The 26,747-nt window shown below is 33.5% G+C and overlaps 12 protein-coding genes and 1 non-coding gene across 13 annotated transcripts; 6 read left to right on the top strand and 7 right to left on the bottom strand. All coding sequences in view use genetic code 12, as the record gives it.

Annotated features, from left to right (window-relative positions):
• Positions 1-1,648: 1,648 nt before the first annotated feature.
• Positions 1,649-3,880, top strand: CAALFM_C110140CA (uncharacterized protein; the record flags this gene model as incomplete). The annotated part of the gene is made up of 1 exon (XM_718473.2): positions 1,649-3,880. The coding sequence occupies one exon, from the start codon at positions 1,649-1,651 to the stop codon at positions 3,878-3,880; it is 2,232 nt and encodes a 743-aa protein (XP_723566.1).
• A 102-nt stretch (positions 3,881-3,982) lies between these two features.
• CAALFM_C110130WA lies at positions 3,983-4,083 on the bottom strand. Its single transcript, XR_002086369.1, has one exon. It is a non-coding gene; the product is annotated as an uncharacterized ncRNA (small nucleolar RNA).
• Positions 4,084-4,508: 425 nt separating this feature from the next.
• On the top strand, positions 4,509-5,363 carry CAALFM_C110120CA (transcription factor TFIIE subunit; the record flags this gene model as incomplete). Its single annotated transcript, XM_718472.1, has 1 exon — positions 4,509-5,363. One exon carries the CDS (start codon positions 4,509-4,511, stop codon positions 5,361-5,363), a length of 855 nt encoding a protein of 284 aa, XP_723565.1.
• Positions 5,364-5,582: 219 nt separating this feature from the next.
• CAALFM_C110110WA (uncharacterized protein) lies at positions 5,583-7,751 on the bottom strand (the record flags this gene model as incomplete). The annotated part of the gene is made up of 1 exon (XM_718471.2): positions 5,583-7,751. One exon carries the CDS (start codon positions 7,749-7,751, stop codon positions 5,583-5,585), a length of 2,169 nt encoding a protein of 722 aa, XP_723564.2.
• A 1,225-nt stretch (positions 7,752-8,976) lies between these two features.
• Positions 8,977-9,460, top strand: NTF2 (Ran GTPase-binding protein; the record flags this gene model as incomplete). Its single annotated transcript, XM_019475143.1, has 2 exons — positions 8,977-8,983; positions 9,093-9,460. 2 exons carry the CDS (start codon positions 8,977-8,979, stop codon positions 9,458-9,460), a joined length of 375 nt encoding a protein of 124 aa, XP_019330688.1.
• Positions 9,461-9,801: 341 nt separating this feature from the next.
• CAALFM_C110090CA (uncharacterized protein) lies at positions 9,802-12,348 on the top strand (the record flags this gene model as incomplete). Its single annotated transcript, XM_718469.2, has 1 exon — positions 9,802-12,348. One exon carries the CDS (start codon positions 9,802-9,804, stop codon positions 12,346-12,348), a length of 2,547 nt encoding a protein of 848 aa, XP_723562.2.
• Positions 12,349-12,690: 342 nt separating this feature from the next.
• CAALFM_C110080WA (U2-type spliceosomal complex subunit) lies at positions 12,691-13,179 on the bottom strand (the record flags this gene model as incomplete). Its single annotated transcript, XM_718466.2, has 1 exon — positions 12,691-13,179. The coding sequence occupies one exon, from the start codon at positions 13,177-13,179 to the stop codon at positions 12,691-12,693; it is 489 nt and encodes a 162-aa protein (XP_723559.2).
• Positions 13,180-14,442: 1,263 nt separating this feature from the next.
• Positions 14,443-16,263, top strand: MNN23 (Mnn23p; the record flags this gene model as incomplete). Its single annotated transcript, XM_718465.2, has 1 exon — positions 14,443-16,263. One exon carries the CDS (start codon positions 14,443-14,445, stop codon positions 16,261-16,263), a length of 1,821 nt encoding a protein of 606 aa, XP_723558.2.
• Positions 16,264-17,748: 1,485 nt separating this feature from the next.
• On the top strand, positions 17,749-18,261 carry CAALFM_C110060CA (uncharacterized protein; the record flags this gene model as incomplete). The annotated part of the gene is made up of 1 exon (XM_718464.1): positions 17,749-18,261. The coding sequence occupies one exon, from the start codon at positions 17,749-17,751 to the stop codon at positions 18,259-18,261; it is 513 nt and encodes a 170-aa protein (XP_723557.1).
• Positions 18,262-18,742: 481 nt separating this feature from the next.
• CAALFM_C110050WA (uncharacterized protein) lies at positions 18,743-19,594 on the bottom strand (the record flags this gene model as incomplete). The annotated part of the gene is made up of 1 exon (XM_718463.2): positions 18,743-19,594. One exon carries the CDS (start codon positions 19,592-19,594, stop codon positions 18,743-18,745), a length of 852 nt encoding a protein of 283 aa, XP_723556.2.
• Positions 19,595-20,195: 601 nt separating this feature from the next.
• On the bottom strand, positions 20,196-21,938 carry ERO1 (ER oxidoreductin; the record flags this gene model as incomplete). Its single annotated transcript, XM_718462.2, has 1 exon — positions 20,196-21,938. One exon carries the CDS (start codon positions 21,936-21,938, stop codon positions 20,196-20,198), a length of 1,743 nt encoding a protein of 580 aa, XP_723555.2.
• A 1,100-nt stretch (positions 21,939-23,038) lies between these two features.
• Positions 23,039-24,733, bottom strand: DBP3 (RNA-dependent ATPase; the record flags this gene model as incomplete). The annotated part of the gene is made up of 1 exon (XM_718461.1): positions 23,039-24,733. One exon carries the CDS (start codon positions 24,731-24,733, stop codon positions 23,039-23,041), a length of 1,695 nt encoding a protein of 564 aa, XP_723554.1.
• Positions 24,734-24,895: 162 nt separating this feature from the next.
• SFU1 (Sfu1p) lies at positions 24,896-26,449 on the bottom strand (the record flags this gene model as incomplete). The annotated part of the gene is made up of 1 exon (XM_718460.2): positions 24,896-26,449. The coding sequence occupies one exon, from the start codon at positions 26,447-26,449 to the stop codon at positions 24,896-24,898; it is 1,554 nt and encodes a 517-aa protein (XP_723553.2).
• Between the last annotated feature and the right edge of the window lie 298 nt (positions 26,450-26,747).

The raw sequence follows: 26,747 nt of genomic DNA, 5'->3' as shown, positions 1-26,747 counted from the left end.
GGAAGCGGCGGTGTAGCGCTCAAAACCAATTGTAGGTAAATTCCTGCATTACCGATAATACGCGATTAACCACTATTTTTAGAAAAATGATTCCACCAACTAAGCCTACTTTGAAGAAAAATCTCTCATTAACATGGCTTGTGTAGAGCTTGAAACTTGAAACTGCAAATAATCTTGAGACTATTCTATTTCCTACAGCTATGGGTTTAGATAAACCATTACAAACTGTGGTGGTGGTATTTTTTTTTGGTTGTTCTTCTCCTCCCCCTATTCCAAAAGCAATTATTCAACTCATGCAGACGACTAATTGTGACCGCAGCAAGTAGTCAAGAGAACCTACAATTACTGGATCTTTATTGCACACCGATATTTCCAACACTTCTTCTTCTAATCAACATTGAGAAAAATAAAACAAAGAGAACAATCACAAAAATGCCGCAACAGTCTTATCATTGGTGTTCACCTTTCTTCACCAGTTTGAACTTTGATCTCAAGTCTTGTGTTGCTAAGAAAATTACTCTTTTGTGCCCATTAATGTAAGGCTATATTGGATTACACAGAGATGAAATAAAAAATGCTTGAAATTACACCAAGAATTATCAATGTCGAATGCTGTGAGGCAATTTCTTTATGTGTGTATTTCGGTGTTATGCCAAATCCCGCCTTAATCAATTCTTTTTTTCGCACCTCCCCACATACACACACATTGCCCCACTTGCGAAGAAGAATTATAGGGGCTTAATATTTGAATTTTTTTTTTCTTGGTTTCCCACTTCTAATCTAGATCAATATTTGAAAAATGTCAAAGTCATCAGCAGGGCTTATAGTACAGCCTAGAGTTAGAAGTGACTAATTTGAGCTACCACCAATCAAGCTCCAAATAGTCTACAACTATTTTTACGGATAAACAACAGTAGTATTTTGTTAGTTTGATATCGCTTTTCCTTTGTTTTTGTATTGTTGTCTAGACTATATTACTTGTAGTGATTAGGATCAGCGCAAACTTAAATAGCATACAATATCAACTACCGTTTCATCCTAATTTGCTTGAATCAGTAATCCAATCTTCACCCTCTTTTCCTATTTGTCACTTCCAGGTGAAACAGTTTAAGTCTAATATATACTACAAGGCAACTATAACCACGGAAAAAGAATTAACACCACTTTTAACACAAGTATAACCTGCAACATCACGTTAGAAATACATTTCAATTGTTTCCTTCTTGGCTCGAGACCTCGATATATTCTGTATTGTCAAGGTAAAGAACAAAGACAAAAGTCAAAGCCAAAACCAAAAAAAATGAGTAAATAATAGGACAAAACAAGGGCCACAAAATTTGTATTGTTTTTTCTTCTATTTTCTATTTTTTCTTTTTTAATTCTCTCTCCTTCACCCCTATTTAGGTTATTATTATTATTATTATTGTTTTATTTACACTATATAAATATTTAACTGATAGCACAAGATTTTAAAACCACACTTTTTTTTTTGGTTTGTTATTTTGCTTCAAACTTTACAACCCATACAGCTGCAATTAAGTCTTACATATTTTAGGCACTTGACTCAATCAATCCATTGATCAGATCAAATCAAGTCTTTGTTTAGTTATTGTTTTATATTTTTGTTTTGTTTTACAATTTACCTTAAATGTTAAAGACGGATTCACTTGATTTCCACAGTTATCTACCTCCTTATCGGTCCTTAATAAACCCTAATGCTAGATATGACTATCGAACTCATAGCCTTATCCCATTGACCCAAAATGATTTGAACTTATTACGGATTGCTTTCCAAAAGAAGAAGGAAGCACCACCATCTGCTTTCAAAATGAAGTATAAATCCCTATTGAGTGATGTGAGTCGAACGATTTCAATGAGATTAAGTAACTCGAATTTATTATCGTCTTCAAGTGCTAATAATAACAATGTGCTACTATCACCACCACCATCATCAAGTTCAACTTTGTCAACACCCTGTGGTAATATTCTAAATCGCGCAGGTACAACATCCTCCAATATCAGTAAAATAAATAATTTACTGCAGAACCAAACTCAAAATCAATTGCCCTTATTTCCTGCCGAATTACACATTAAGAACCTCCCTGTTGAAATTCTAGATTATATTTTTTATTTGGTTGATGATAACTTGGATTACAAGAGTTGCATGTACACATGTAAACTATTCTATTTTCTAGCAAAACCCTATTACTATGAAAACTTGGTGTTTACATCAACATATCGATTTGCTCAGTTTGTTACTTATTTGAGGGTAAATTCAGAAGTGGGACAGTATGTCCAGTCAATTGACTTGTCTGGCATCAAGCCAGGTTATGATGAGGATGAACAAGAGGAAGGACAAGAAGAAAATGCTGAAAATGGGGAAGAAGAAAATGGAGGTGGGGCTAGAGACCCTCAATATTTATTGGGAGAAATTGCTGATAATCCACATCATGAAAGAGTGGATCAATTTCCTCGAGGTAAAATTTTGGCTGGTTGGCGAGATTGGAAATTTAAGAATAATCCATTATATACTATTCACCCTTCACCTTCATTGACAAAAATAGCATCAAATTCCCAGTTTCTGAATGTTTCCAGTAAATCATCTCGATCAACAAGCTCGAAATCATCTTCTTCCACAACCAAGAAGTTTGTGAAACCATTTAGATATTTCAAATCAAGAAAAAGAAAAATGTCTTACAGTGGGACTACCAAACTTGAAAGAAAATCACCAAGGTTGGAACAACTTCAATTGGATCAATACTCGTCAAATTGGAACAAAAGGGTCAACCTGCATCCATTGATTAACAAATTTTTACTTCACTATTCAACGTCCAAAGATTTACCCATAGGCTATATCTTACATATGATCAATCTTTGTCCAAATATTGTCAGTCTCAATTTGGGAAATTTGTCCCTTTCTACTGATTACGAAATTTCACGTTCCACTATTCACAAGTACCAGAATTTTGATTTGATTAACAATTATCCAAAAGATTTGATTTACAAAGTTGACAACATTATGAGATTAAATGATGTTGATGATGTTTATTCAATTGATGGGAGTATATTGCGTTTTGGTAATATCAATAGTGGTAGTAGTGGCAGCAATTGGGAAAGAAATGGCAGTAGTAGCAACAACCGAATTTTGTTCAAGTCAAATCAATCAATTGCTTCCACTGCATCGTCAGTATATTCGGTTACAACATTTTCAAAACCAATTAGAAAATACAATAGCTTATTGCCCCCATTACCTCAAACTGTTGCTGATATATCTTATTTGAACAAAGGAGATGGTAAGGTGTATCTTTCTGATTTGAATTTGAAAGAAATCAATAGTGCATATTTGAAGAAGATCAATGAAGATGAAATTTTGTCTGCTATTATAAATGTTCATGGTAAAAGATTAATTGAATATGATACCCTGCTTTATCAAATTCCTAAACCATTGAATGTTGATATCGCTGGTACATTGAAATATATTAATTTGTCGTCAATGATTTGGTTAAATCGTAAATTGATTGAAAAGTTTTTGACTAGGTTATTAACGAAAAAGTCGCCAGAATTGGATATGTATGGTATTTGTTACACCGATGAGTTCTTTGATAGTGACGAGCAAGAATCTGACGACGACTATGAGGACTCGGATGACGAGGAGCAAAGACAATGTCCAATCATTTACAAACAGAATTTGGTTATTGATTTCACCGATTCTGGAATGTATAAGAGTTTACCGTGGGCAAAGAGAATAGATCTCAATAGTTTTGAAGGGTGTCAATTGGCAAACAAGATTATTAACAATGATTTGATGACACCACAAGAGCAGGCTCTAAGACGTGAACGAAGAAGAAGAGGCGCTATTGCCGCAAACTATTTAGCTTAAACAGGTTAGGATATAGGTGTACTTATATAGTTTACAAGTATTATTAAATAGCATTCGTTACTTTGTTTATTGATAAACTTCAACAAATGTGCAAATAAAAAAAAATGTACCAGACATCAGGTCATCACCATTTCATGGATCAGCCTGACCTAATTAAAGAAATAATTAGCGGCGACCTCCAATAGCGATGGTTTTAAAGCTGGGATCTCATAAAAAGGACTGCTCCTAAAAATGAAATACTAATAATTTATCTAAGATAAATTCAAACAATACTTTTCAAAACCCCATTGTCATTAACTCAGAAAGTTAATACAAACTACCTTAACAAAATAAGAAATTGGCTAGATCAAAAAGTTGCTTGAAAGAACCTATGAAGAAAGAAAAAAGAAGAGTAGAAAGAAGTAAAGAAAAATTTTCTGTGCTTTTTTTTTCTAATAGCACTGCTGGATCATTTCCAAACTCTACTTTTTGAACCATCTTCACACGACCTTTCAGAGACCAAACTTCCAACAAAATGCGATAACCTAAAGAAAGAAAAAAAGCAAAATGAATTGTGTTGTATGATATATTTTGTACAGCTTCCCTTTTTCTTTTCTTGGTTCTTGTCCCTTGTCCATAATTCCATACAATGTCCGACTTATCAGCTCAACTTTCAGCTTTTAAGAATAAGATCAAAAGTGGACCATCGGTGATTGTTCCTAGAAAGGCAACTTTTACTCAATCTCCATCATCACCATTATCATCATCAACCACAACAACAACACTGAAGAATGACGCCAATGTGAAGAAGAGATCAACGACGGATTCAGTAACCCGAGTATTGAAGAAACAAAAGGCAAATATGGGAGAAATGACGGGATCACATTTATCGACACAATTACACCTTGCTGTTGAATATATCAAGGAACATGACCAACCAATATCGGTGGAGAAGTTGCAGAATTATTTATCATTTGATATATCACATACTTTATTACCATTATTGAATGAAATTGATCGAGTGAAATACGACGAATCTAAGGGTACATTGGAATATGTTTCATTGCATAATATTCGTAGTAGTGATGATTTATTGGAATTTTTGAGACGTCAAACCACATTCAAGGGCACTTCCGTAAAAGAATTAAAGGATGGTTGGGCCGGGTGTGTTGCCGCTATAGACGAATTAGAATCACAAGGCAAAATTTTGGTGTTGCGTAACAAGAAGGAAAATGCTCCAAGATTAGTATGGGCTAATAATGGTGGTGAGTTGGGTTATATTGACACAGAATTCAAGGATATGTGGGATCAAGTGAAATTGCCGGAACCAGATGTATTGTATCAGAAATTATTGGATCAAGGATTGAAACCTACGGGAGCTGATCCTAATTTGATCAAAAAGCAACCACAACAAAAGGAAAAGAAACAAAAGAAGGCAAGAAGAGGAAAGATTACAAATACACATATGAAAGGTATTTTGAAGGATTATTCTCAATTAGTTTAAAAAAAAGAACTATTTGAGGCCAGTTCCATGTTTTCTTGGTTTTTCTTAATAGGAAAGATATGTATATATAATGGCAAGTATGTGTTTGTGTGGATTGCTCGCATATAGGGTTTTTTTATTTTTATTTCTGGGGGGGGGGGGGGATTTTGGGAACAAGTTAATAGTACAGAATATACAAATATATTAAACTAAAAGTACAGCTATTAACTCTATTACGAATCAGAACCCGCTTCCTCCGCCAGTACAATTCCCAGCAGCTCCACCACTACATCCACTAGCACCGACACAACCCGCAGAAGTGGAATTATTGTCGGCACCACATACACCACCTATTTCAACAACACTACCACCAATTCTTGCGTGGCCATAATTACTGGGGTTTAGTCCAGTACCAAAACATGCAGCACCACCATTACCTGAACAAGGAGCAATGTTACAACATGTACCACCAATACTGGAACACAGTGTGGTTGCCGATGTGCACAAGCCATTACCGTAAAAGTCACATTGACCTTCAGTTATTGGAGCAATTGGAGGAACAACAAAAAGCAAAGGAGTAGTATAAAGTAAATACGTATTATCAGCCCATGGAGCCGGTTTCTTTTCTCTTCTTGAACTAGCCAATTCTGTTGGTAATCTCACCGAGTTGTGGGCACTAATGTGTGAAAAACCTTCACCCCTGCTGGACAATGGATGTGATTGTCGAAGATATTCTTCCTTTTTCGTTTGCTTTTTTGTTTTGAAAAACTGGCTGAATTTACAAAGACTATCGGACCGTTTTGAAGTACAGTATAAACAAAAACATACCGAGTATTCTTCTTTATACAACTGTTTATATCTCTTTGCTGTGAATGCAAATCCATCATCTAATCTCCCTTCGTCTACTTTATCATCATGATCAATCACAGCGTGTACTGGTGACCCTCGACAATCTCGAAAATAGCCATACATGGTCAATTGATGAGTATGCCATGCCAAATCTATGTCTAAAGTAGGTACCAACATTTGTCGTAAGTTTGCATCAGTTAACATTTCAAAGAATCGTGAGTACCTCAAAACAGCTTCTTGTAGACTTTTAAATACCAAAGGTGAATGTAACCAATCTAATTTATTCATTTTTTCAACAAATCGTTCTTGACGTAATACACACCCCACCAAATCCTCACCAACCTGGACTCCTCCACGTACTGTTAAACTAATCAAATTATATTGCAAATAATTTCGCAACAATATTCTTTGTCGCACTAATTCACGTCTATGCTTGGCATTCAAAGATTTCAAAATGTCATCCAATGACTTATCGGTATCCCAGTGTTTCTCTAATGTTTTGCAAACATCATCACTAATAAGAAATGGGTTTCTTTTGGTGAATTTAGGGGGACAAATAATTTTCGAGAAATACTTATGAGTTCCTTGTAGTGATTTCAGGTTTGTCATATCACAATACAATTGTAGTTTTCTTAATTCATCATGAGTAAAATGAGAGGGTGTACCATGATAACATTTCACATTCTCATAACCTATATTAATTGTCTGGAAATCTGCGTCACAAAATCCAGTGTTTTCATCGTTTGTAATCGGTATAGGCTTTGTCATTGGGTCGTGACATTTGGGACAATAAAGAGTCACTAAATGTTCATTCATGGCAATTCTGCTGTTATCATATAACAAGTCAACTGGATCATTGGTGAATGACCTCAACAAATCCAAATAATTCTGTTTGTACGATTGAGGAACATGGAATTCAAAGGTGTAATCATCGATAAATTGGTCAATAATATGCAATGGCAACGGGTAGTTTGCAAATTGGTAAATTTTGTTTCTGATACATACATCATACATTGATTTAGGGTTTAATAAAAATGAATGCCACACCATGATCACATCCAAAGGTGGCATTAATTCTTTCATCATTGATATGAATTTCTCATTCTTGGTGTTCCCGTTATCATAAATATCTTTTTCGTCATCACTTTCAATTGTACCAAATTTCGATCTTATTGAAGACATGAATATTATAAATCTTCTAGATGCATCAGTTATATAAATTTGCCATTTTTTAACGTCATATTCGTTAGGGATTAAGTTATTGCTACCAATGACTTTTCTTTTTAAGACAGAAAATGCTTTTAGTAACTTGAGATGAACAATAGCTTCAGGGACACTGGGTAAAAAACCTGGGTAAGTTATTTCTGATGTATTAATGTCTGGTTGTGACGGATAATCATTGTATCGAAAACTCAGAAAATCAGATAATTTACTATTGTGAAGAATATCAATAAAGTTGGGTTCTTCGTTTGACACTGGAGTGTCGGGTCCACTTGCCAACGTTAACCCGGAAAAATTGAGTTTATTGTCAATGTCGGTTTTTTCACTTTTGATACCCATTATTATATTTATGATTGTTATTATTGTTCTTTTGTAAACAAAACTCCTTGGGAATGTGACAAGAAATATTATTTTTGTTCTTTGAAAACGAATACAGAAAAATCCGACAAAAATTTTTTTAAAGAAACATTGTTTCGAGTTAAACGAATCGAATAAGGTGGTCTAATTTATGACATGCTCAATAAATTTACAGGGTATCTACTAATAATGAATTTTTAGTAATATATTACGGCACGGCCAATAAAAAATTTAAATTATTCCTGTATGAATTCATAAATTAGACGAAAGAATTTCATGTTTGCATTTACAAATTCAGACCTTTTCTTTTTTTTTTGTGCTGCTGCTCCCTGATTTTGTGCCTGGACAGATTGGTAGCGTAAATTGAATACTTGTTACCAATTGATTCATGAGCATACTGTTGAATTGTTCGATTCAGAAATTAATTGTGGGAAAGTAGTTTTAAGGGTTCTATTATTCAGTTTGTATAACATTTGCTGCATTTTGTTAGTTTTAATTTTTAGTATGTTTTAGTTGTAATTTTACACCAAAAATACTTTCACCAACAGCGATTTGTACTCTTTGTAGCCGGACATACTAGGCTATTATAACAAGTAGGAACATTGATAATCTATTCTTATTAATCTAGAAATATATATTAAAGTGAAGATAGAAGTGACTGTGATGTAGCTCACCCAACTTGTTAATATATTCAATAAATATTGCCATCAAACAATAAAAGCAGTTCAGATGAGTTCAGTTCTAGATTCTTTTACAATTCAAACAAGGTCTAGTTATATCTGAAACCTCCATAGATTGTGGGTATGTCAATCCTTCAAGTGTCCATGTCAACTAGTGGATATTTTCGCTCTAGAGTAAGGTCACACCAAGTTTTTGATTACCACCATTAAATCAAACAAGCAATCCCTTAGTATGACAACTATTTGTTTCCTTGGTTGCACCTGGTACCTTACAGTCATGCTGATATTTGGTTCAGCTTTTTCTTTTTTTCCTTGTCTGATTGTTGGTAGTCAGTAAATGAGTTTAATGTGAGATCAGGTGTGGTTCGTGCAAGAATAACAAATCTCGATTTGGGCAAAAGAAAACACTAAAGCTCAGAAAACACCCAGAAGGGGGAGAAGGAAAAACAAAAAAAAATTTTGTCTTCCAATATCCAGTGACTTAATCTCATCAACCTTTAACTTTATCAATCAATTCATTTTCTATCATGTCTGGTATGTGAATCAATATATATGATGTTATCTTAGCATTGTCAGTTCACCGAGTTGTAACTGTTATTTTATCTTTTGAGGAACGCTTACTAACAACGTCTTGCTTTTATAGTTGATTTTAACGCTGTGGCCACTGAATTCTGTAACTTTTACTATAACCAATTTGATTCTGACAGATCACAATTAGGTAACTTATACAGAAATGAGTCAATGTTGACTTTTGAAACTTCTCAATTGCAAGGAGCTAGAGATATTGTTGAAAAATTAGCATCTTTACCATTCCAAAAGGTTGCACACAGAATTTCCACTTTGGATGCTCAACCTGCTTCTGCAAATGGTGACATTTTAGTCATGGTTACTGGGGAATTATTGATTGATGAAGAGCAAAATGCCCAACGTTATTCACAAGTTTTCCATTTGATCCCAGATAATGGTTCCTATTACGTGTTTAATGACATCTTTAGATTGAATTATTCCTAGAGAAGTTGGAGAAGAGAATCGTTAAAAAAGGCGATTCAAGGTAATGTAGTTAATTGAAAGCTTTGAATAAATAATTAGTTATAATTCAAGATTTTATAAGATCTTTTACAATTTATGTAAGGATAGCAATGGTATGCACGAAAGTGTTTCTTGTGTTTTTCTCTCATTCTGTTTAGTGTGAGAAATTCGGCAAAAACAACGTTTTCCCCTACTCTTTGTTATTGTAGCCATACCACAACCGAACAAAAAAAAAAACTAGAATACCTAAAAACAACTTCTTTTTCTATTATTCTACTTATTGTCCAAATTCATACATACTCGATACTAGTTACTTACCTATTATGCCAGACTCAGAACCATTGGAGCCATTAAATCAGGAAAGTAGCTCAAATACGGAGCAATTGAAATTGTCCACTACTCCTAATATTCCTGCTCGTCCACAAACAAGACCACAGAAACAATCAACAACAACAACAACAACGGTACCTACTGATCAAGACTCAACTACCGAGACATCATTAGAAAAACCATTAGATAATCCTCAAGATGAACTAGACGAATTGGCTCATGAAATTGAGAAAGTCTTAAGTGATCCTGTGATTCCACCTCGTCCTCAACATGGATCGTCGACAAAGTCAAGTGAAACACAAACAGAACATAAAGAACATGATTTTGAGCCAGCACATCCAGCTATTCCACAACGTCCTACGAATAAAAAGGAAACAATTCAATCAGAGGTGGGTGACCACAACAATGGTCTTGAATCGAAATCTGATTTGAAGGTGAATAAAGAAACCTCAGATGATCTGGTATCCACTGACAAGGATAAAGTACATATCAAACCCTCTATTCCTACTATACCATCTCGTCCTCAAAGCAGAAATTTGGACTTTTCTGAAGTTGACAACACAAAACCATCAACTACTCCAAGTATTCCTGCTCGTCCTCAAAGACAAAGTACAACAACACAAGATGAATACAAGCCACAAGCTTCAAATACACCTGACATTGTAACTCGTCCCCAAACTAAAACGGAAAAGTCAGTTCTGAACGAAGAATTAGATAAACCAGGTGATGAACCCCTGTCAAAGGACCAAGACAATGAAAGACACACAGATGATAGTAATGCCTCGAAATCAATTCTTGAAACTGAAAAAGCCGTAGCACAGGAAGAAAAGAAAGCTAAGAAGAGTGACGTTGACAATAAGCCATCAGAACCAACCACCAGCACAGATTCATCAACAGAACCAACAGCTCCAGCAAGAGGTTTCAGATTACCTTTACATATGCAGCAAGGTAGCGGACCAATATCTACAAGTACACCAGTTGCTGGATCTGAAGCCGAATTGAATTCATTGAACAACTCAAATACTTTTGGTGATGGAGAAGTCACTCCAGGAAACTCTGATACCAAAGCTACATTTAAGAATGATGAAGATGTAGAAAATGAAAACAGAACTGACTCATCAAGTTTTGACGATGATATGGAAACAATTTCACAAGATAACGAGGATGGTGAACAAGATCGCCGTAACCGTCAAGAAACAGCAACAGAAGAGAATGCACAAGAAAGTGAGGCACCACAATTTGAAACCACTATTATTGAATCTGGTGAAACTGAAGAAAGAGACGGCGACGATACAGATTCGGGTGAGTTATACTCAGAACAGCAACAAAACAAGGAAAAAGAAGAAACTGTTCCGGCTACTAGTACCCCAAAAATACCTCAACGTCCACCAAAGAAACTGTCTTTATCAAGAGCAACAACCAATGATTCGTTAACATCATTGAATAGCACTTCAAAACCACCAAAACCAGTTATCTCGAAAAGACCAACTACTGAGGAATCTTTGTCTAACATAGAGCCAACAATACCAAGCAGACCAGCAATTAATCAAATTCCATCAGTTGGCGAATCCCAACACGAGCCAATTGTTCCAAACAGACCGGGCAATAAAGACTTAGCATCAAGTCAAAAAGATACACAAGTATCCGTGAAACTGAAGCCACCACCACCAAAACCTAAAAAATTGTCATCCAAGATTGCTGCTTTTCAACAGCAATTGTTCAATCCCGCTAATGCTTCCTCCGAAGAAGATGTTAGTTCAACTGGGTCTAAACAACCAGAGTCAGGCATTAGAAAAAGATCTACTGAAAATAGTGTATTACTGAGATTTGGTGGGAAAGCGATTCCATTACCAGGTATGTTTAATCCTAATCAAATGCCCAAACCTTCTATATCTCATGGGGAAGAAACATCTGATGACAAAGAGGAAAAACAGGAAAGTGCAACTGCAAATGCACCTGTTAGAAGAACTAGAGGTCCAAGAGGTAAGAAATTACCAAAAGCTGTTGCTGATGCAGAAGTTAAAACAGAAAGTAGATTTGCCATAGAACTGGGTAAATTGTGGAGCATTGAATTTAAAAAGAAAATAGTAGAGGAGAAAGAAATTATTTCTACTAGTGTTGAAGATTTGAAAAAGCCAAAGATACTTTCTGAAAATGATGAAGCTGGTGACGAGAGCAAAGAAACTGCGGTTGAGAATGAGGTAATAGATAACCCGGAGATCCCTGTTAAAGATGAGTTGCAACACGATGTTGTAGATGTTGTTGGACATCCTGAGAAAGATGTAGTTACTGGCTTAGATGATGATGACGAGGATGTACCTCCTGAAGTAAATGAGAGATTTATTAAAGATGAAGAGATTTCAAATGTCGGTGTTGAAAGAACTATTGCACTGGAAACAACCACAGAAAAGCATTCAACTGATGAAGAAGAAGTAGAAGAAGAGGCTGAAGTGGACTCTGTTGACATTCCAATTCGTCGAGTTGCGGTAAACACAGTTGATTCAACTGAGGTTCAAAAAGATGTCGAGGACGAACCTTAATAAACTAGAAATGGGAACACAAATGGTGGCCAAGGATAATTTTGGAGAAAAACAGCCACCTGAGGTGTTCAGCTTTTCTTAGTTATTTAGCAACACATATATTTTACTGATATTCATTTCATATTTACATTTTTACTGTTTTAGTCTAGGTTATTGTTTTGTTTTTCTCTTTGTTTTCTATATTTATACGTTTACGTGTTGGGCTGTTTATTTACTGGATATTCCCATTTATTCCGAGATCCATTGTGAACTAACCATAACAACTATTCCCACATTATTGAAGTTCTATGCATAATTACGATGGAATAGCAAACCATCTAATCTTTTATTGTTGTTTGAGCTTTAGTTTCTTTTATCGGCATATCGCCTTTTATACTCAAACACTCCATCCTTGTTCTTGTTTTCGTTTTCAAGATCTTCTTTTAATTGTTTATCTTTTCGTGATGGCTGTGGTGTTGTTGTTGTTGGAGATTTTGCGTCATTTTCATCAAACTCTTTGTTATTCAATTTCTTTCTCAACTCATCAACTCTTGCTTTTATCTCATCTGGTTCAACTCCTTGTTCTTCCAATTCATCCTGTAAATCCATACATTTGACTTCAATTCTTCGTAGTTGTTCATGTTTAGTCAATTCGGACTTGATTTGTTTATAAGCTTCCCGTTTATTCTGCGATTGTTTGGCTTCATCGGCTCTCTTTGACATTAATGATTTTTGGTTTTTTCTCGATTCATAATGTCCCGGTTTTGATATTTTATTAGCAATATTCTTTTGAATATGACCAGACGTTGCCGAGCCTCTAACAGATTGTAATCCTATACCATTATATGACATGATAATAAGATGATAGAATAATGTATTGTCAGTGGAGGTTTTCTGTTTCTTTGGTTTTTTTTTTCTGCGCAACACTTTTAAATATCAAGAATTGCAAATCTTGTCAAATATATGCTAGTGGTTTAGGTCCACAGAAAACCAACTTTAGTTCAAATTAATGATATTGGTATTTATAGACACTTTCAGTATCAAGTCTTTAACCTTTGAGTGTATTACAAAACGTAAAGTTGTGTATTTTGAATACCACAACCATACTCACATGAGAGGGAACAATATACAACGGCAGCTCTTAACTTAGATGTATCGGGAAACCTTCTGATTGGTGCAGAGCATACAGAATAGGCTAGCTAGAAGTCCTGATATCCAAATTTATTAACCACTACAATCTCTTGACAGCTTTGTGAGACTTCTTGCTAACCACGAGAAATCTTGATACAACTAAACTCCACGAAACAATGAATACTCTTCCAATTTGGTAAACTAATCAACCACGTAAAAATACAAAGGAGAGAAAGTTAAATATAGACAGTTCCAATTGACACAATACACGAGTGAGATCTTGTAGTTTTGTGATTGGGATTTCCAATATTCAAACACGAACTAAACGCGGAATTGAATTCACTCTTGGAAAAGAACAATGTAACTAGTAGTGTATTCATGTGGAAAAAAACAAAACAACTAAATTCGGAAAATCACGCGATGAGATCGTTTTACAGCAAATTACGGGATACAAATACCGCCTCACCAATAGGAGTGCAAATCATAACCTGCTTTATTTGAGTTTAACCAATATTAAGACAATCTAATGCGAGAGCAGATGCAAATGAGATCAACCATTAGGCACACAAAGTCAACCCATTGTAGAATGTAAGCAAAATAGACTTTATGTACTAATTGACACATTTGGTCTACTTCAAAATATTTTTTTTTTCCACACACGTTTGTTTATATAAAAATAGTTTCGTAAGACACCCACATAGCAAAAAAAAAAATGAGAAACTCTATTCTCACTAGCTGATTGTTTTTTTATTCATCATTCGTTACTTCTGAGTTTATACTTGCCATTTCCAATCGATCATTCATATCAAATACTCTATTGATACTTTGATTAAAGTGAAATACATGTGCTTAATATAGAAGAAAGTCCGAGATAGCAAACAACAAAATTACATTCAGAGGGTTGACTAGTATTTTTTTACCCGTCCCTTTCAGTTCCATTAGCCATCTTTTCATTGATATACATAATATAGAGATATTCCCACAATGTCTATAAACTTTTTATCCATCCCTCGAAACAGATTCAAAGCAATCGGTGTGTTATCCGTCACTTGTATACTTATATACGTTATATTACACTCCTCAATCATCACTACTGATTTTGATGTTTCCGATTATGGCGATAAATTTATCCCATCTATAATATTTGATGACAACAATGACAATGGTGAAAATCTCAAGGATCCTCAACCTGAATTGGATAACGATAAAGGAAATGGCGAAACTGACACTACAACTTCAAATTCCATGACAACTGCACACACCTTTTGGAAGGGTATTTTTGATACTTTTGATAAATACAAAATGGATTTAGGACAAGACCCAGAAAACGCGGTATCATACGTGGACAAATTGAAACAAAAGCAAGGTCCGCTTAATAAAGAAGTTTTACTTTCAAAAGCAATTGTTTCTAGTGAATTAATGAAACATTTAAAAGAAAAACATTCCGGTGTAGTTGAAGATTTACCATCAGTCATGCCAGGATCAGTATACAATAAAGGTTCTAAAGGGGTAGTTATAATTGGTGGAGGGAAATTCTCTTGGTTAGCGTATTTGGCATTAGTTCAATTAAGAAATGTGGGGTCAAAATTACCAGTGGAAATTGTCATGCCATCTCGAGCCGATTATGAAAAAGAATTGGAATTTTGTGAAAATACTTTACCTGAAATGCAAGCTTCATGTGTTGTTTTGCCAGATGTATTGGGTGAAGCAGTTATGAAAAATAGAAAATTTGCCAGTTATCAATTCAAAGCATTAGCTTTGGTAGTTACATCGTTTGAACATATCTTATTGTTAGATTCCGACAATATGATTGTGTCTAATCCTGATGAAATATTTGAGAGTAAATTATATCATCAATATGGTATGATCACTTGGCCAGATTATTGGAAAAGAACCATATCTCCACTTTTCTACGATGTGGCTGAAATTGAAGTCAATGAAAATAAAAGAGTGAGATATAATAGATTCCCATTATATAACGCACCAAATGTTCGTAGTAATATTTATACCGATCAAGAACGTGAAGAAGTTCCTTTCCATGACTTACAAGGATCAATTGCTGAATTATCTACTGAATCGGGTCAATTGATTATTAACAAACACACTCATGGGAAAACTATATTATTGGCATTATACTACAATTTCTATGGACCTAATTTGTTTTATAAATTGTTTTCATTAGGTGAACAAGGTGAAGGAGATAAAGATACTTTTGTTGCCGCCGCAGTTGTTACCAGACAAGATTATTATCAAGTTAAATCATTTATTAAAACTTTTGGATATGCTGACTCTGATGATAAATTTCAAGGTGTTTCTATGGGACAAAGAAATCCTTTAATTGATCGTAAACATTATGAAGATCATGTTCTTGCTTTACTTGAGAAAGATTCATTCAAATCACTGTCAATTGCTGATCAAATTGAACAAATGAAGAAATTTGAAAATGAAGATTTTGATCAACATAATTCCATCCCATTATTTACTGTTCATTGTAATTATCCTAAATTGGATCCAAAACTATATATGTCAAGAGATGATCTTTATGATGAGAAGGAGAAGAAATTGAAGTATAGATTATATGGGAACTTGAAATACACTAAAGAGGTAGTTAAAGACGGTGAAACAGGTACAGAAGCGTCAACAGACAAAGTGCAAATTGATTTTGAATTACAACAATGGCAACATATGCAAGATATATTGTGTTTGAAAAAGATTTATTTCACTCACTTTATTGATAATGATATGAATGAATTATGTCAATTTATAGAAAATCAAGTTGCTTGGCTTAGTAAGTCTCAGAATTAGTATAAAAGATACCATATAAATAGAAATATGTCCATATAATATAATAATATTGAAACTCGTTATAATCGTATTCTGGAGTAGAAAATTAGAAATTGGATACCGATGATGTTGTCAAACTATTTACATGTAGTAATATTTGACAGCAAGTTATCGTTTGCCTTTTCCTGTTAAAGTACAATCTAATTGCTGGACAGTAGTAATACATAGTTACCTTTCCATGTCATTACTAAGTCTGTTTATTTGCTAATAAAGATATGACTAATCGTTGTTTGTTGTTGGTTTTGTTGGTGATGTCATATGTCTCAGTTTTTTTTTAGTGTTGGTCATTATATTATATATCCATGCACGACTATATTTAAAAGTGTATGCTTTAAAAAGAAATAATTTAGAGGAACTAAGAAGTCATTCGTGAATCATCATCATCATCCTCGGAAATACTATTTTATTATATACATTGCAAACAGGATAATTCGAGAATGATGATGATCAATTTTTTGTTAGCAACTTTAGTAAAAGAGATGTTTATACTACATTTACATTATCACATAAAACCAAAAGTGTGACTTAACTACGTAAAATATTGCTCCTTGTATATAGTTTCGTAATTTCATACTTTAAACCAATTGAATAACAGGTATTGTTGTTTTTGTTGCTATTCCACAAGGATTCTCTTGTATTCTATTTTATAAAAAAATCTATGTTTACACATTGTTTGAAATAGGAGTAAATGGGGGAAAAAGAGAAGTTAGGGAGACACCGGAAAACATAGAGAAAAAGAGAGAGAATGTGAAAGAATACAATGTGTGTTTACTTGCAATTCATAACTACTTTTGTATAAAATTCACGTTTAGAAATTTAAAAATTCTAAAAATTTATGAGTGATTTATTAATAAGGTTGGCGTTTTCCGTTATAGTGGTAGTTGAAATAGTGGTTGTAGTGGTTACATGTGGGTGAGACTGTTTATTTGTGAGGATGTTGTGGGTTGTGGGTGGTTGTGGGTCATAAATTATTTAGAAACACGTTGATAAGAGAATCCACTAAAAAAATTCATAATCAGATGTCTATATGCAGTATACACCTAATTTTTTTTACTTACTCATACTTAAAATTTGAAATGATAAACAAACAACAAACAAAACTAAATTTGATAGAGATAAAAACCACATGTGTGTATGAAGGTTGAATCCAAAAAATACATATAAATAACCACAATTATTCCTTGATTTTTTCTTTTTCTGATTTTAGTTGTTTTCATTTTACTTTTTATCTTTTATTTACTTCTTGTTATCTAATTTCTTAGATTGTTTTTCCTTTCTCTTTGCTATTACACATTTACAAAGAGTAATTTTTTGAAATCCACAAACCACTCAACCAACAAACAAGAAATCCACATAGAAGGGTATTTAACTATATCTTTCCTTCATTGTATATACACAGAACACTCATCAGCAGAATTAATTTATAAAAACATTAAATTATCCTAAATGTTTAAATCATCTTTCAATGCTAGTAGTTTCATTCCTACATGGTTCAAGAAACTGTCAACATCAACACAATCAAATGCTGTTGATCCAAGTACTATTCCTAGAAACTTTACTATATCGAACACTGATAATAAATTGATCAATGTGTCGATGAACAATGTCCAACACGATGATGATGAATTCATTGATATTGAAACCAAACCTTTGAGTTACGCTGAAGTTGCCTCATTGGGTAAAAACAAAAAGCAAACCAATATGGCCAAACCTAGTAAAGGCGTGATCAATAAGAATCAATTTAACGTGTTAAATGATAAGGATATTAACACTAATGACGATAGTGACAAAGATGTTATTCATGGCAAAGATGTTGATAATTATCAATATGACCCAATAAAGTCTGGTGACGAGTATGATAAAAGTAAGAGTTATAAATTAAAACAACAAAAGTCAGTTCATAAGAAAAAACAATTACATCGTGAGTTTAAAGCTCAAAAATTAAAAGCAAGCGCTTAATCGGTCTTAATTGCTTTTTTTGGGAGGTTGATGATTGACTATTGCTAGGTTTGATTTCCCATTTCCTACAAGTTGCTAGTAATTTGATTTGATTTGATTTTTTTTTTTGTCTTTTTTCTTTTTAGTTCTTTCTTTCTAACTTGATTCATCTATTCTTTATAAATGTAATAAAAATAAAAAGTTAATTCATTGAAAAAAACTTGTAATAGTTGTTTATTGTAGATAGTATTGATCTGTATTGACTTGCTGGTTTTGACAGATTTTGTTATCTTTGAGAAGTAATGGGAAGAACGGAACTTATCTTTAAAATTAAGCGCGCTTATCATTTATATGGTCCCTCATTTTTACCCCACAACTTATTATGGCGGAATTACGCACCTTCAAAAAAACGAAAAAACACTCTCAATCATGTGACCAGAACCATGTGCCAAAGATCAACAGAAGTATACAATGTATAATCTTACCATGTATTATTCTATATTCAAAACATTTTAAATTCTTTAAGTTTTAATAATGATTTACCTTCACAATCCAATTGTTTGTCTTTATTATCGTTAGTTGTTATACAACTAATAATTGGCAGTTTTTTCCCATTCAACAAAAACATTTTACTAATTTCTTTCCATTTACCAAATTTTAACTTCTTCTTCAGTAAAAATTTCTTCTTTCTGTTCTTGCTAGATATAACTTTATTATTATTTGATTCTTCTCTGTTGTGTATAGTAAATTTTGGAAAATTTTCTAATATTCGATATTTAATACTTTTAAATTCATGATATTGTAAATCAATCCAAATTTGTCCAATTTCTCCTGGTGCAACACTACAATAATATATATCTCTTAATGTTAAAACTTTACTAAATTCCCAAGAATGAGTCAATTTTTCATAATAAAATATTATACTTAAAGTCAATGCTAAATCAAATGTGTTAATCATGGTATATATTGTTGTGGTTTGAAAATCAATTGCACCTCCATCACCCCATTTTTGATTCAAACAATGGGAAATTGGTATGAATTTAGAATGGATGATTGGTGTTGATGTGGTTTGTACATGTATCCATTGATTGTTTTCATATACTAATGCTTGGTCATTATTTATCTTATATACTGTGTTAGTGGTGATTGATGTTAAATCAAAATAAGTTAATTCATCTATATTGTCTTTAATATGTATAATTGGTAATGTTGAAGCCAGGGAGGAGATTGACATGGAAGTGGAATGGGAATGAGAATTGGAATGCGAAGAAGAAGAACATGAACTTATTGAAATGAATATTGATAATATCATAGTAATTAAATGTATGAATTCACTTGTTTTCCTTATTTTCATACAACAAGCTTAAATAAAAATGAATAAATAACTTGTAAGACCAATATTGTTGATTGAAGTAAATGACTAATATAATATCAATATAGACCAAGATTGTGGATAATCAAAATAAATATAAAATTGGTTTACCATAATATTGGAATACAAAAAATTGACCACTTTTGAAATTGAAACTGTGTGTTTAGTAGTTCAGTATTGGAAGATGCCTAATGTGAATTCAATTCACTTTAAAGCGAAAGGTTGTTTGTCAGTAGAATAAATCAAGAAAACTAACAATAGTGGCAAATTTTCATGATAAGGGTGCAAAACTAAACTGAACGAAGAGAGGAGACAAAAAACGAAATCCGATCTTAGCCCCCGCTCTACCCTGTGGCGTATATACTAGGGCATTACAATAAATACAAATTTTTGCATAACACTTTGACTGCATTAAAATTAAAGTTGACGTAAATGAAGCGAAGAACGATCTCGCACGAAAAGCAATAACATAGTCTATAAACTCCTAATTCAATAAGATAATATTAACAAGAAAACAAAAAAAATGAAAATAAACACAATCGTTCATGCCATACCACAGAAATCTAGTCTTTTTTTTTTTAATTTATCCAATGACTTGACTGTATTGTTGGGCATCAACATCTATAGCACTTTCGTACTCATAAACTGTTGGTTTACCAAGCAATTTATTCCACCATTCATTCAATTGAACCAATGTGAATCTACTCAATACGGCTGGGAATCTTTGATAACTAGTTAAAACAAATCTTAATGCTTGCCAAACTTCATCAAAGGATAATCTGAAGTCTTCAATAAAAGTTCGATCTTCAGGTTTTGTGTGGGCAATTTCTTCTAATGTAAGTCTTTTTTTGTCAGTTTCTTGAGGTTGTTTTTGTTGTTGATTTTTGGGGGTGTTGGTTTGGTCAGGTTTTTTCTGAGGTAATGGACTAACAAATGGGAAGGCAAATCCGTTACCTGGTTTGTTGTTTTGTATTTTGTCGTAAACACCAGGTTGGGTTAATCCTTCAGCAACATCTTTAAGGTGTTGCAAATACATTTCTTTAAACATATTAATACTTTCAATAGATTTAGATAAACGATCAAAAGTATTAATCAAGGCAACAATTTCAATTCTTCTAAATTTCAAATTGTGATTATCATAGTTGTCATCTTCAAATAAAATCTTGAGAGCGGTACCATAACCAATGGTTTGGATTTTCCCCCACATTCTGCATCTATCACAACCAACACAATCCATAATGGCAGAAATGTTTCTAAATCTTGATCTAAATTCATCTCTCAAATTGCTATTATCAAACAAGTTGGAAGTATTAAACACAACATTTGCTTCCAAACTAGGAATAATGTCATCTAACAACAAACGATCATAAACTTCGACTGATTCGACATCATTATTAGCCAATAAATGTTGCTTTTGAGCTGGAGTAATGTCATCATACCCCAGTTGAATGAACTCTCTCAATGGTAAAATTTCACTCAATTTAACTATAGCTTGGGACACTAAGGCATAATTGAAATAAATATTAGATAATCTGTCATTATGCATACCTACTCTTTCCATAAACACCTTTAAATTAGGATAAAATTCACCAGTTTCAGAATTCAAATATTCTCTTGATAAATGTACTGCAATTGAAGCATGCATACCACTAACAACACGATAAAACAAGTTCTTTTCGATACATTGTTCACCACCATTGTCGGCATCATTTGTCACTGACATTGGATTAGTATTAGGGAAACAATTTTCCAGGTAAATAGCCTTCCAAACATCAAAACTTTGATTACCACCATACCCAGTAAATCTTTCTGGGTTATTTACCAAGTTGACATAAACACAATGATGGTCATCATCTATTTCACTATAATCTAAATCTTCACAAGTTTGAACTTCTTCGGTTTCAATGGAATTATCAATTGATGATTTGTCAGGTAATGAAATCTTACCTAATCCTGAAGGTTTCAAACTTTCATTGGTGACTTGACTCCAATTGAAATCTTCCAATATTTCAACAGCACAGTTTTCACTAGCACAAAAATGTTGAGCATTCCAAAAACGACATTGTTTATCTAAATTGACTTTAAAATAACGGAAATACAGGGTCTTGACTAATTCCGACAAGTAGGGACGAATATCTTTATTCAATTCATCAATGTAGGTGAAAGTTGTATTACAAGTGGGAGTTATGATCTGTGAACAAAATTCTGGTGAATCAAATGGACTGAAACTCAGTTTTGGTAAAACTGCTGACACAGGTGATACTGCAACAGTGGTATTTATGATAAATTGTACGATTAGTAGTGAAAATAATCTGAAAATTTTCATAATGGAGAATAGTGATTTAGAATGGGTTTTTTTGTTGTTGTGTTGTAAGTTCTAATGGGAAGATTATTGGTATTATTTTTTCAAACAAATTAAAGATAAGATCTAATATGATAATCAAGGATGAAAGGCAAGAATGTTTAATAAGATTATAGAAACCAAACTAAGAAAAGATAGTAAGTGTTTTTTCTGAGTTGTATTTATTTGGAAATTTGTTGTTGACAGGTGATATAAATAAAAAGTAATCAGTTGTGCTGGTGATATATCTTTTATATTATTTTATATACATGCAACTACAATTTGAAATTTTTTTTCTTTTGTTCGTTTCTTTTTCTAATGTCTTCGGTTTTCTTCTTTTTTCGGAAATTGTTTTTCACTTTAATCTTTGTGCAGGAATTTGCATTCAATTCTATCCATCTGTACAAGTGGCGACAAAATCTCTGATCTAACTTTATTTTTGTTGTTACACGTTATCTGAAAGTAAAACAGATCATCTATGAACTCATTAGTTTTATATTACTGTCTTTACATTATTATTGCTTGATTCAGTGGCAAAAAGACTGGAGATCATTCGAATTTGTAATTTGATTTATTTTTTTTTTTTTCGCTGGCATCTTCTGTCATGTTTGTGTACTGACATAGCCGATTTGTACGATCACTCAAATCGGAATGAAATCGATACACTTGCAACGTCTGTATACTACAAGTACTAGGTAAAATCAATAACTACACCCCTTTCAGCACATGAATCTTGGAGTTCTTTTGTGATTTGCTTAAATTCGGACATTCTATATTTGTCAGCATCTCCGAAATTGTTAATAACTAATTGAACACGTAAGCAAATTTTAGTAATGTGCCGTATGCAGGATGTTCATAAATCAGATGATTTCGAATTTTAACGATTATTTTTTTGCCACCAATAATAGACAGATGTAAACACAATTCAAAGCTTGGTTTTCGGGAGATACTTACGTGTCATTTCGTCAGACAAGGTTGTTCTTTGCTAATTCGTTTTAGCTACACGTTCCAGAGTTAATATCAATTAAGTATATTTGTACATTTTTTGTCTATATGTAATGTTAGTTGTACTTAAATCTCTTGACTTAGTCAAATTTGATCTTTTTGGCAGTCTTGGTCATATCAACATCCTTATAAAAGGCACCATACACACTATGGGCTTTCTTTTTGGTATGTCCACCGAATTTCAACAACTCTTCAGGTACAGGTTGATTGGCACCTCTCAAGATATTACACAAAGCCCCACTTAAATGTTTCTCGTCTTCAGTGAATAAAGTATGGGCAGTACCTTTAGCACCAGCTCTTCCGGTTCTACCAATTCGATGGACATAATCTTCAATGGTCAATGGGAAAGTTAAATTGATAACGACCTTAACATTGGGTATATCTAATCCTCTAGCAGCAACATCTGTGGCCAATAATAAATTGCTTTGACCAGATTTGAATGCACTTAAGGCGGCCGTTCTTTGTTGTTGAGACAAATCACCATGAATAGCAGCCACTGAAAATCTATTTCTTTTCAAGAAATTTTCAATTCTTGAAGCTTCCTTTTTATATAAGGCAAAGATTAATATTTTATTATCAGAAGATTCATTAGCATTGTATTTACGTAACAATTGAATCAATTTCTTTTCCTTATCAAATTTATTGATCACTTCAACAACTTGGGTGATTCTTTTGTTAGCACTTAATTCATCACGGTCCCCAACTGTCACTTTTACTGGAGAATTCATGAAATTATTAGCCAATTCTCTTACTTCTTTGGGCCAAGTGGCAGTAAACATTAAAGTTTGTCTTTCAGAATTGCTGGTATTAGAAATAATGGTTTTAATATCTTCTTCAAACCCTTTTTCAAGCATTCTATCGGCTTCATCTAAAACCAAATAATTCACTTTACCCAAATTTATAGCACCATCATTAATCAAATCGACTAATCTACCTGGTGTAGCAACAACAACATTAGCAGTTTTAATTTTTCTAATTTGATCATCTTTAGAAACCCCACCATAAACAGCAACACAATTGACACCACTATCAGCTGTTAATTCAATCAAATTGTCATAGATTTGTAATGCTAATTCTCTAGTTGGTGAAATACATAATACAGATAATGTTTTTGTGTTTCCAGTGGTAATGATATTATTGATGGCAGGTACACCAAAGGCAAATGTTTTACCAGACCCAGTTTCAGCAACACCAATCACATCTTTACCTGATAATAAAAATGGCCATGAAACTGATTGAATTGGGGTTGGTTTATCAAATTTAGATAATTTTGAAGTGATGGCTGAAGTTAATTGCACTTGATCAAATGATAAAATAGGACGTAATGATGATGATGAAGGATCTTCAACAGTGATTTCATTATCACTAAGGAATTTGTCAATATCTGATTGTGAAACAGACGATAACTTGGAAGATTGTGTATAGTTGGTAGAACTTGATGAATCATTTGCAGCTGGTTCAACTGGACTTGACTCAGAATCTTTATGTTTCTTCTCCTTTTTATGTTTCTTTTCCTTCTTTTCCTTCTTTTCCTTCTTGTCTTTTTTATCCTTTTTATCTTTCTTTTCTTGTTTCTCTAACTTTCTTTGTTTCTTAGAGTCTGCTATTTCAACATCTTCGTTATCATGCTTTCTTTTCTTATCCTTATGTTCCTTTTTATCTTTACTCATAGTTTGTTGTTTTGTTATATACTTTCGTTGATTACTGCAAGAAGTATTCTTGAAAAAAAAAAAAAATAAAAATACAAATAAAAATTTTCCACTGCTAAAACTCATCTCATTCCGATTTTCAATTTTGTTACACAAACATAAATCATGCTCATTAAATGCAAGAAAGGGGATTGTTTTGCATACTCTATATTAAATCTGTAATAATGTACTATACACGAAAAAACTTCATAATACCTATATATATATATACAACCCTTGATATTAACTCTATCCATTTAACAACTTCCCAATAGAAAGTGCACTCCGATGTTCTTCTTGCTTGATTGGCTTGTTTTCATCTCTTGTGTCGTTGTCACGTGACACACCCTCACTATCATTTTGATCTTCTTTAGTCAATTTAGTTTGTGAATCAATATTATTAAATCTATAACTGGCAGTAAAATCAATAGCCATTGGTGCTAATGATTTCGGTCCAGCACAATTCGAGCAACATTTCTCTGAGTGATTGGTTATAGGTGGTAATTTTGTTTCACTGTTAGATGAAGTTGAAGATGTCAATTGAATAGAAGGTAATCTTATGTTTTCTGGTGTATAACCCCTCTTTGTTATATGTATTGGAGCACGCAAGGAGCCGTACGACTGTGAAGTAGGAGAAGTTGTGATTTGTTGATGATGTGGTTGTGATTGCGTCGGTGGTGGAGGTGGAGGCGGACCAGGAACAGGTCCGGGTCCATTAGGTATTCTTCCAGATCCACTATATGGCGGATAGTATGATGAAGGAATTACCGATGATGCTCCTGGAGAATATGATGACGATGATTGCATTGGTGAATGAGAGAGCGGTGCTGTTTGATATGGTGACTGGTATGATATTGGAGGAAGTCGATTAATGGCTGATGAAGTAGTCGAATTTATTGGATGATGTTGATACGGATATTGTGGTGGTGGTTGATAATAATGAGGTGATCTTGTCGGAGTTTTCGTTGTTGTGGTAATATTTGTAACATTATTATTGTTCTCATTATTATGTGGAGTCGGAGATATCGGGTCTGAAGCAACAATGGGACTTTGATCAGACAGATGCATCTGAACCTCATCTTTTGATTTTTTGTCCGAAACATTTCTTTTTCTTCGTTTAATAGTGGGTCGTTTCATTTTGATTGGACGATGAGATCCGTGCAACCTATAAAATAGACCACAGGCATTACAAATCGTATTTCCCGCGTCATCTCTTCTCCATAATGGGGTTATTGTTGTTCCACAATTAAAACATGCAATCGCTAGAGAGCTTTCATCTTCAGTAGTAGCGTCAGTACTCGTACTTCTTTTCAAACTTTTATCTATAGGAGCTCTTGATGAATCGTTTTTCGGTGATTTTTCCAACGCTTTTTTCGCCACTATACGATTATTATAAGCAGGACATCCCTTACAGGCAGCCGATCCTCCAGTACCATTACATCTTCCATCACCTTTACATGAACCTTCTTCCTCTTTGACAACAGCTATTGTGTTTGGTGGCCGTTTAAGATTTACAGGACGATGAGTGTTATTTGATCGATAATATAAGCCACACGCATTGCATATTAGTGTGCCGTCTGGGGCTCTTCTCCATAACGGAGTTTTGGTAGTTCCACAATTAGAACATTGTTGGCCATCTGTAGGCTGTGGTGGTGTTTGCTGGTGGTGGTGATGGTGGTCGGAATTCTGTGGCAGTTGTGCTGGTGTTGTGTGCGGTGATTTCGCCGTAGGTAACATCTTCGGTAGAATTGGTTGTTCTTTAGTAGAAGAGTTGGGTATTGATTCTGTAGGTGAGGTAGGCATTAATATATTAAATTATTGTTATAGCGTTAAATTCATAAACGGTAGTTGACTTTGTTGAAATGCAAACTCAAAATTATAAATGTGGATTGGAAATTGGAGGAAAGTGTGTAATATTATATTTGTAACAGAATTTGAAACTTTGGTGGTCTTCTCTGTGTATGTGTATGATTCTGATGGGGTGTTTAAATGATTTATGAAGTGTTCAAATGAAAAAAGAAACTATTATGTGGTTGATATAAAAATGAAGTTTTTATCGTAAATAATCTGGGATTTGAAAAATATTTATATATATTTTGGG

The sequence above is a fragment of the Candida albicans genome, chromosome 1, assembly GCF_000182965.3.
Source record: "Candida albicans SC5314 chromosome 1, complete sequence".
Taxonomy (NCBI): Eukaryota; Fungi; Ascomycota; class Pichiomycetes; order Serinales; family Debaryomycetaceae; genus Candida; species Candida albicans.
This window is presented reverse-complemented; position numbering and strand designations above follow the sequence as displayed.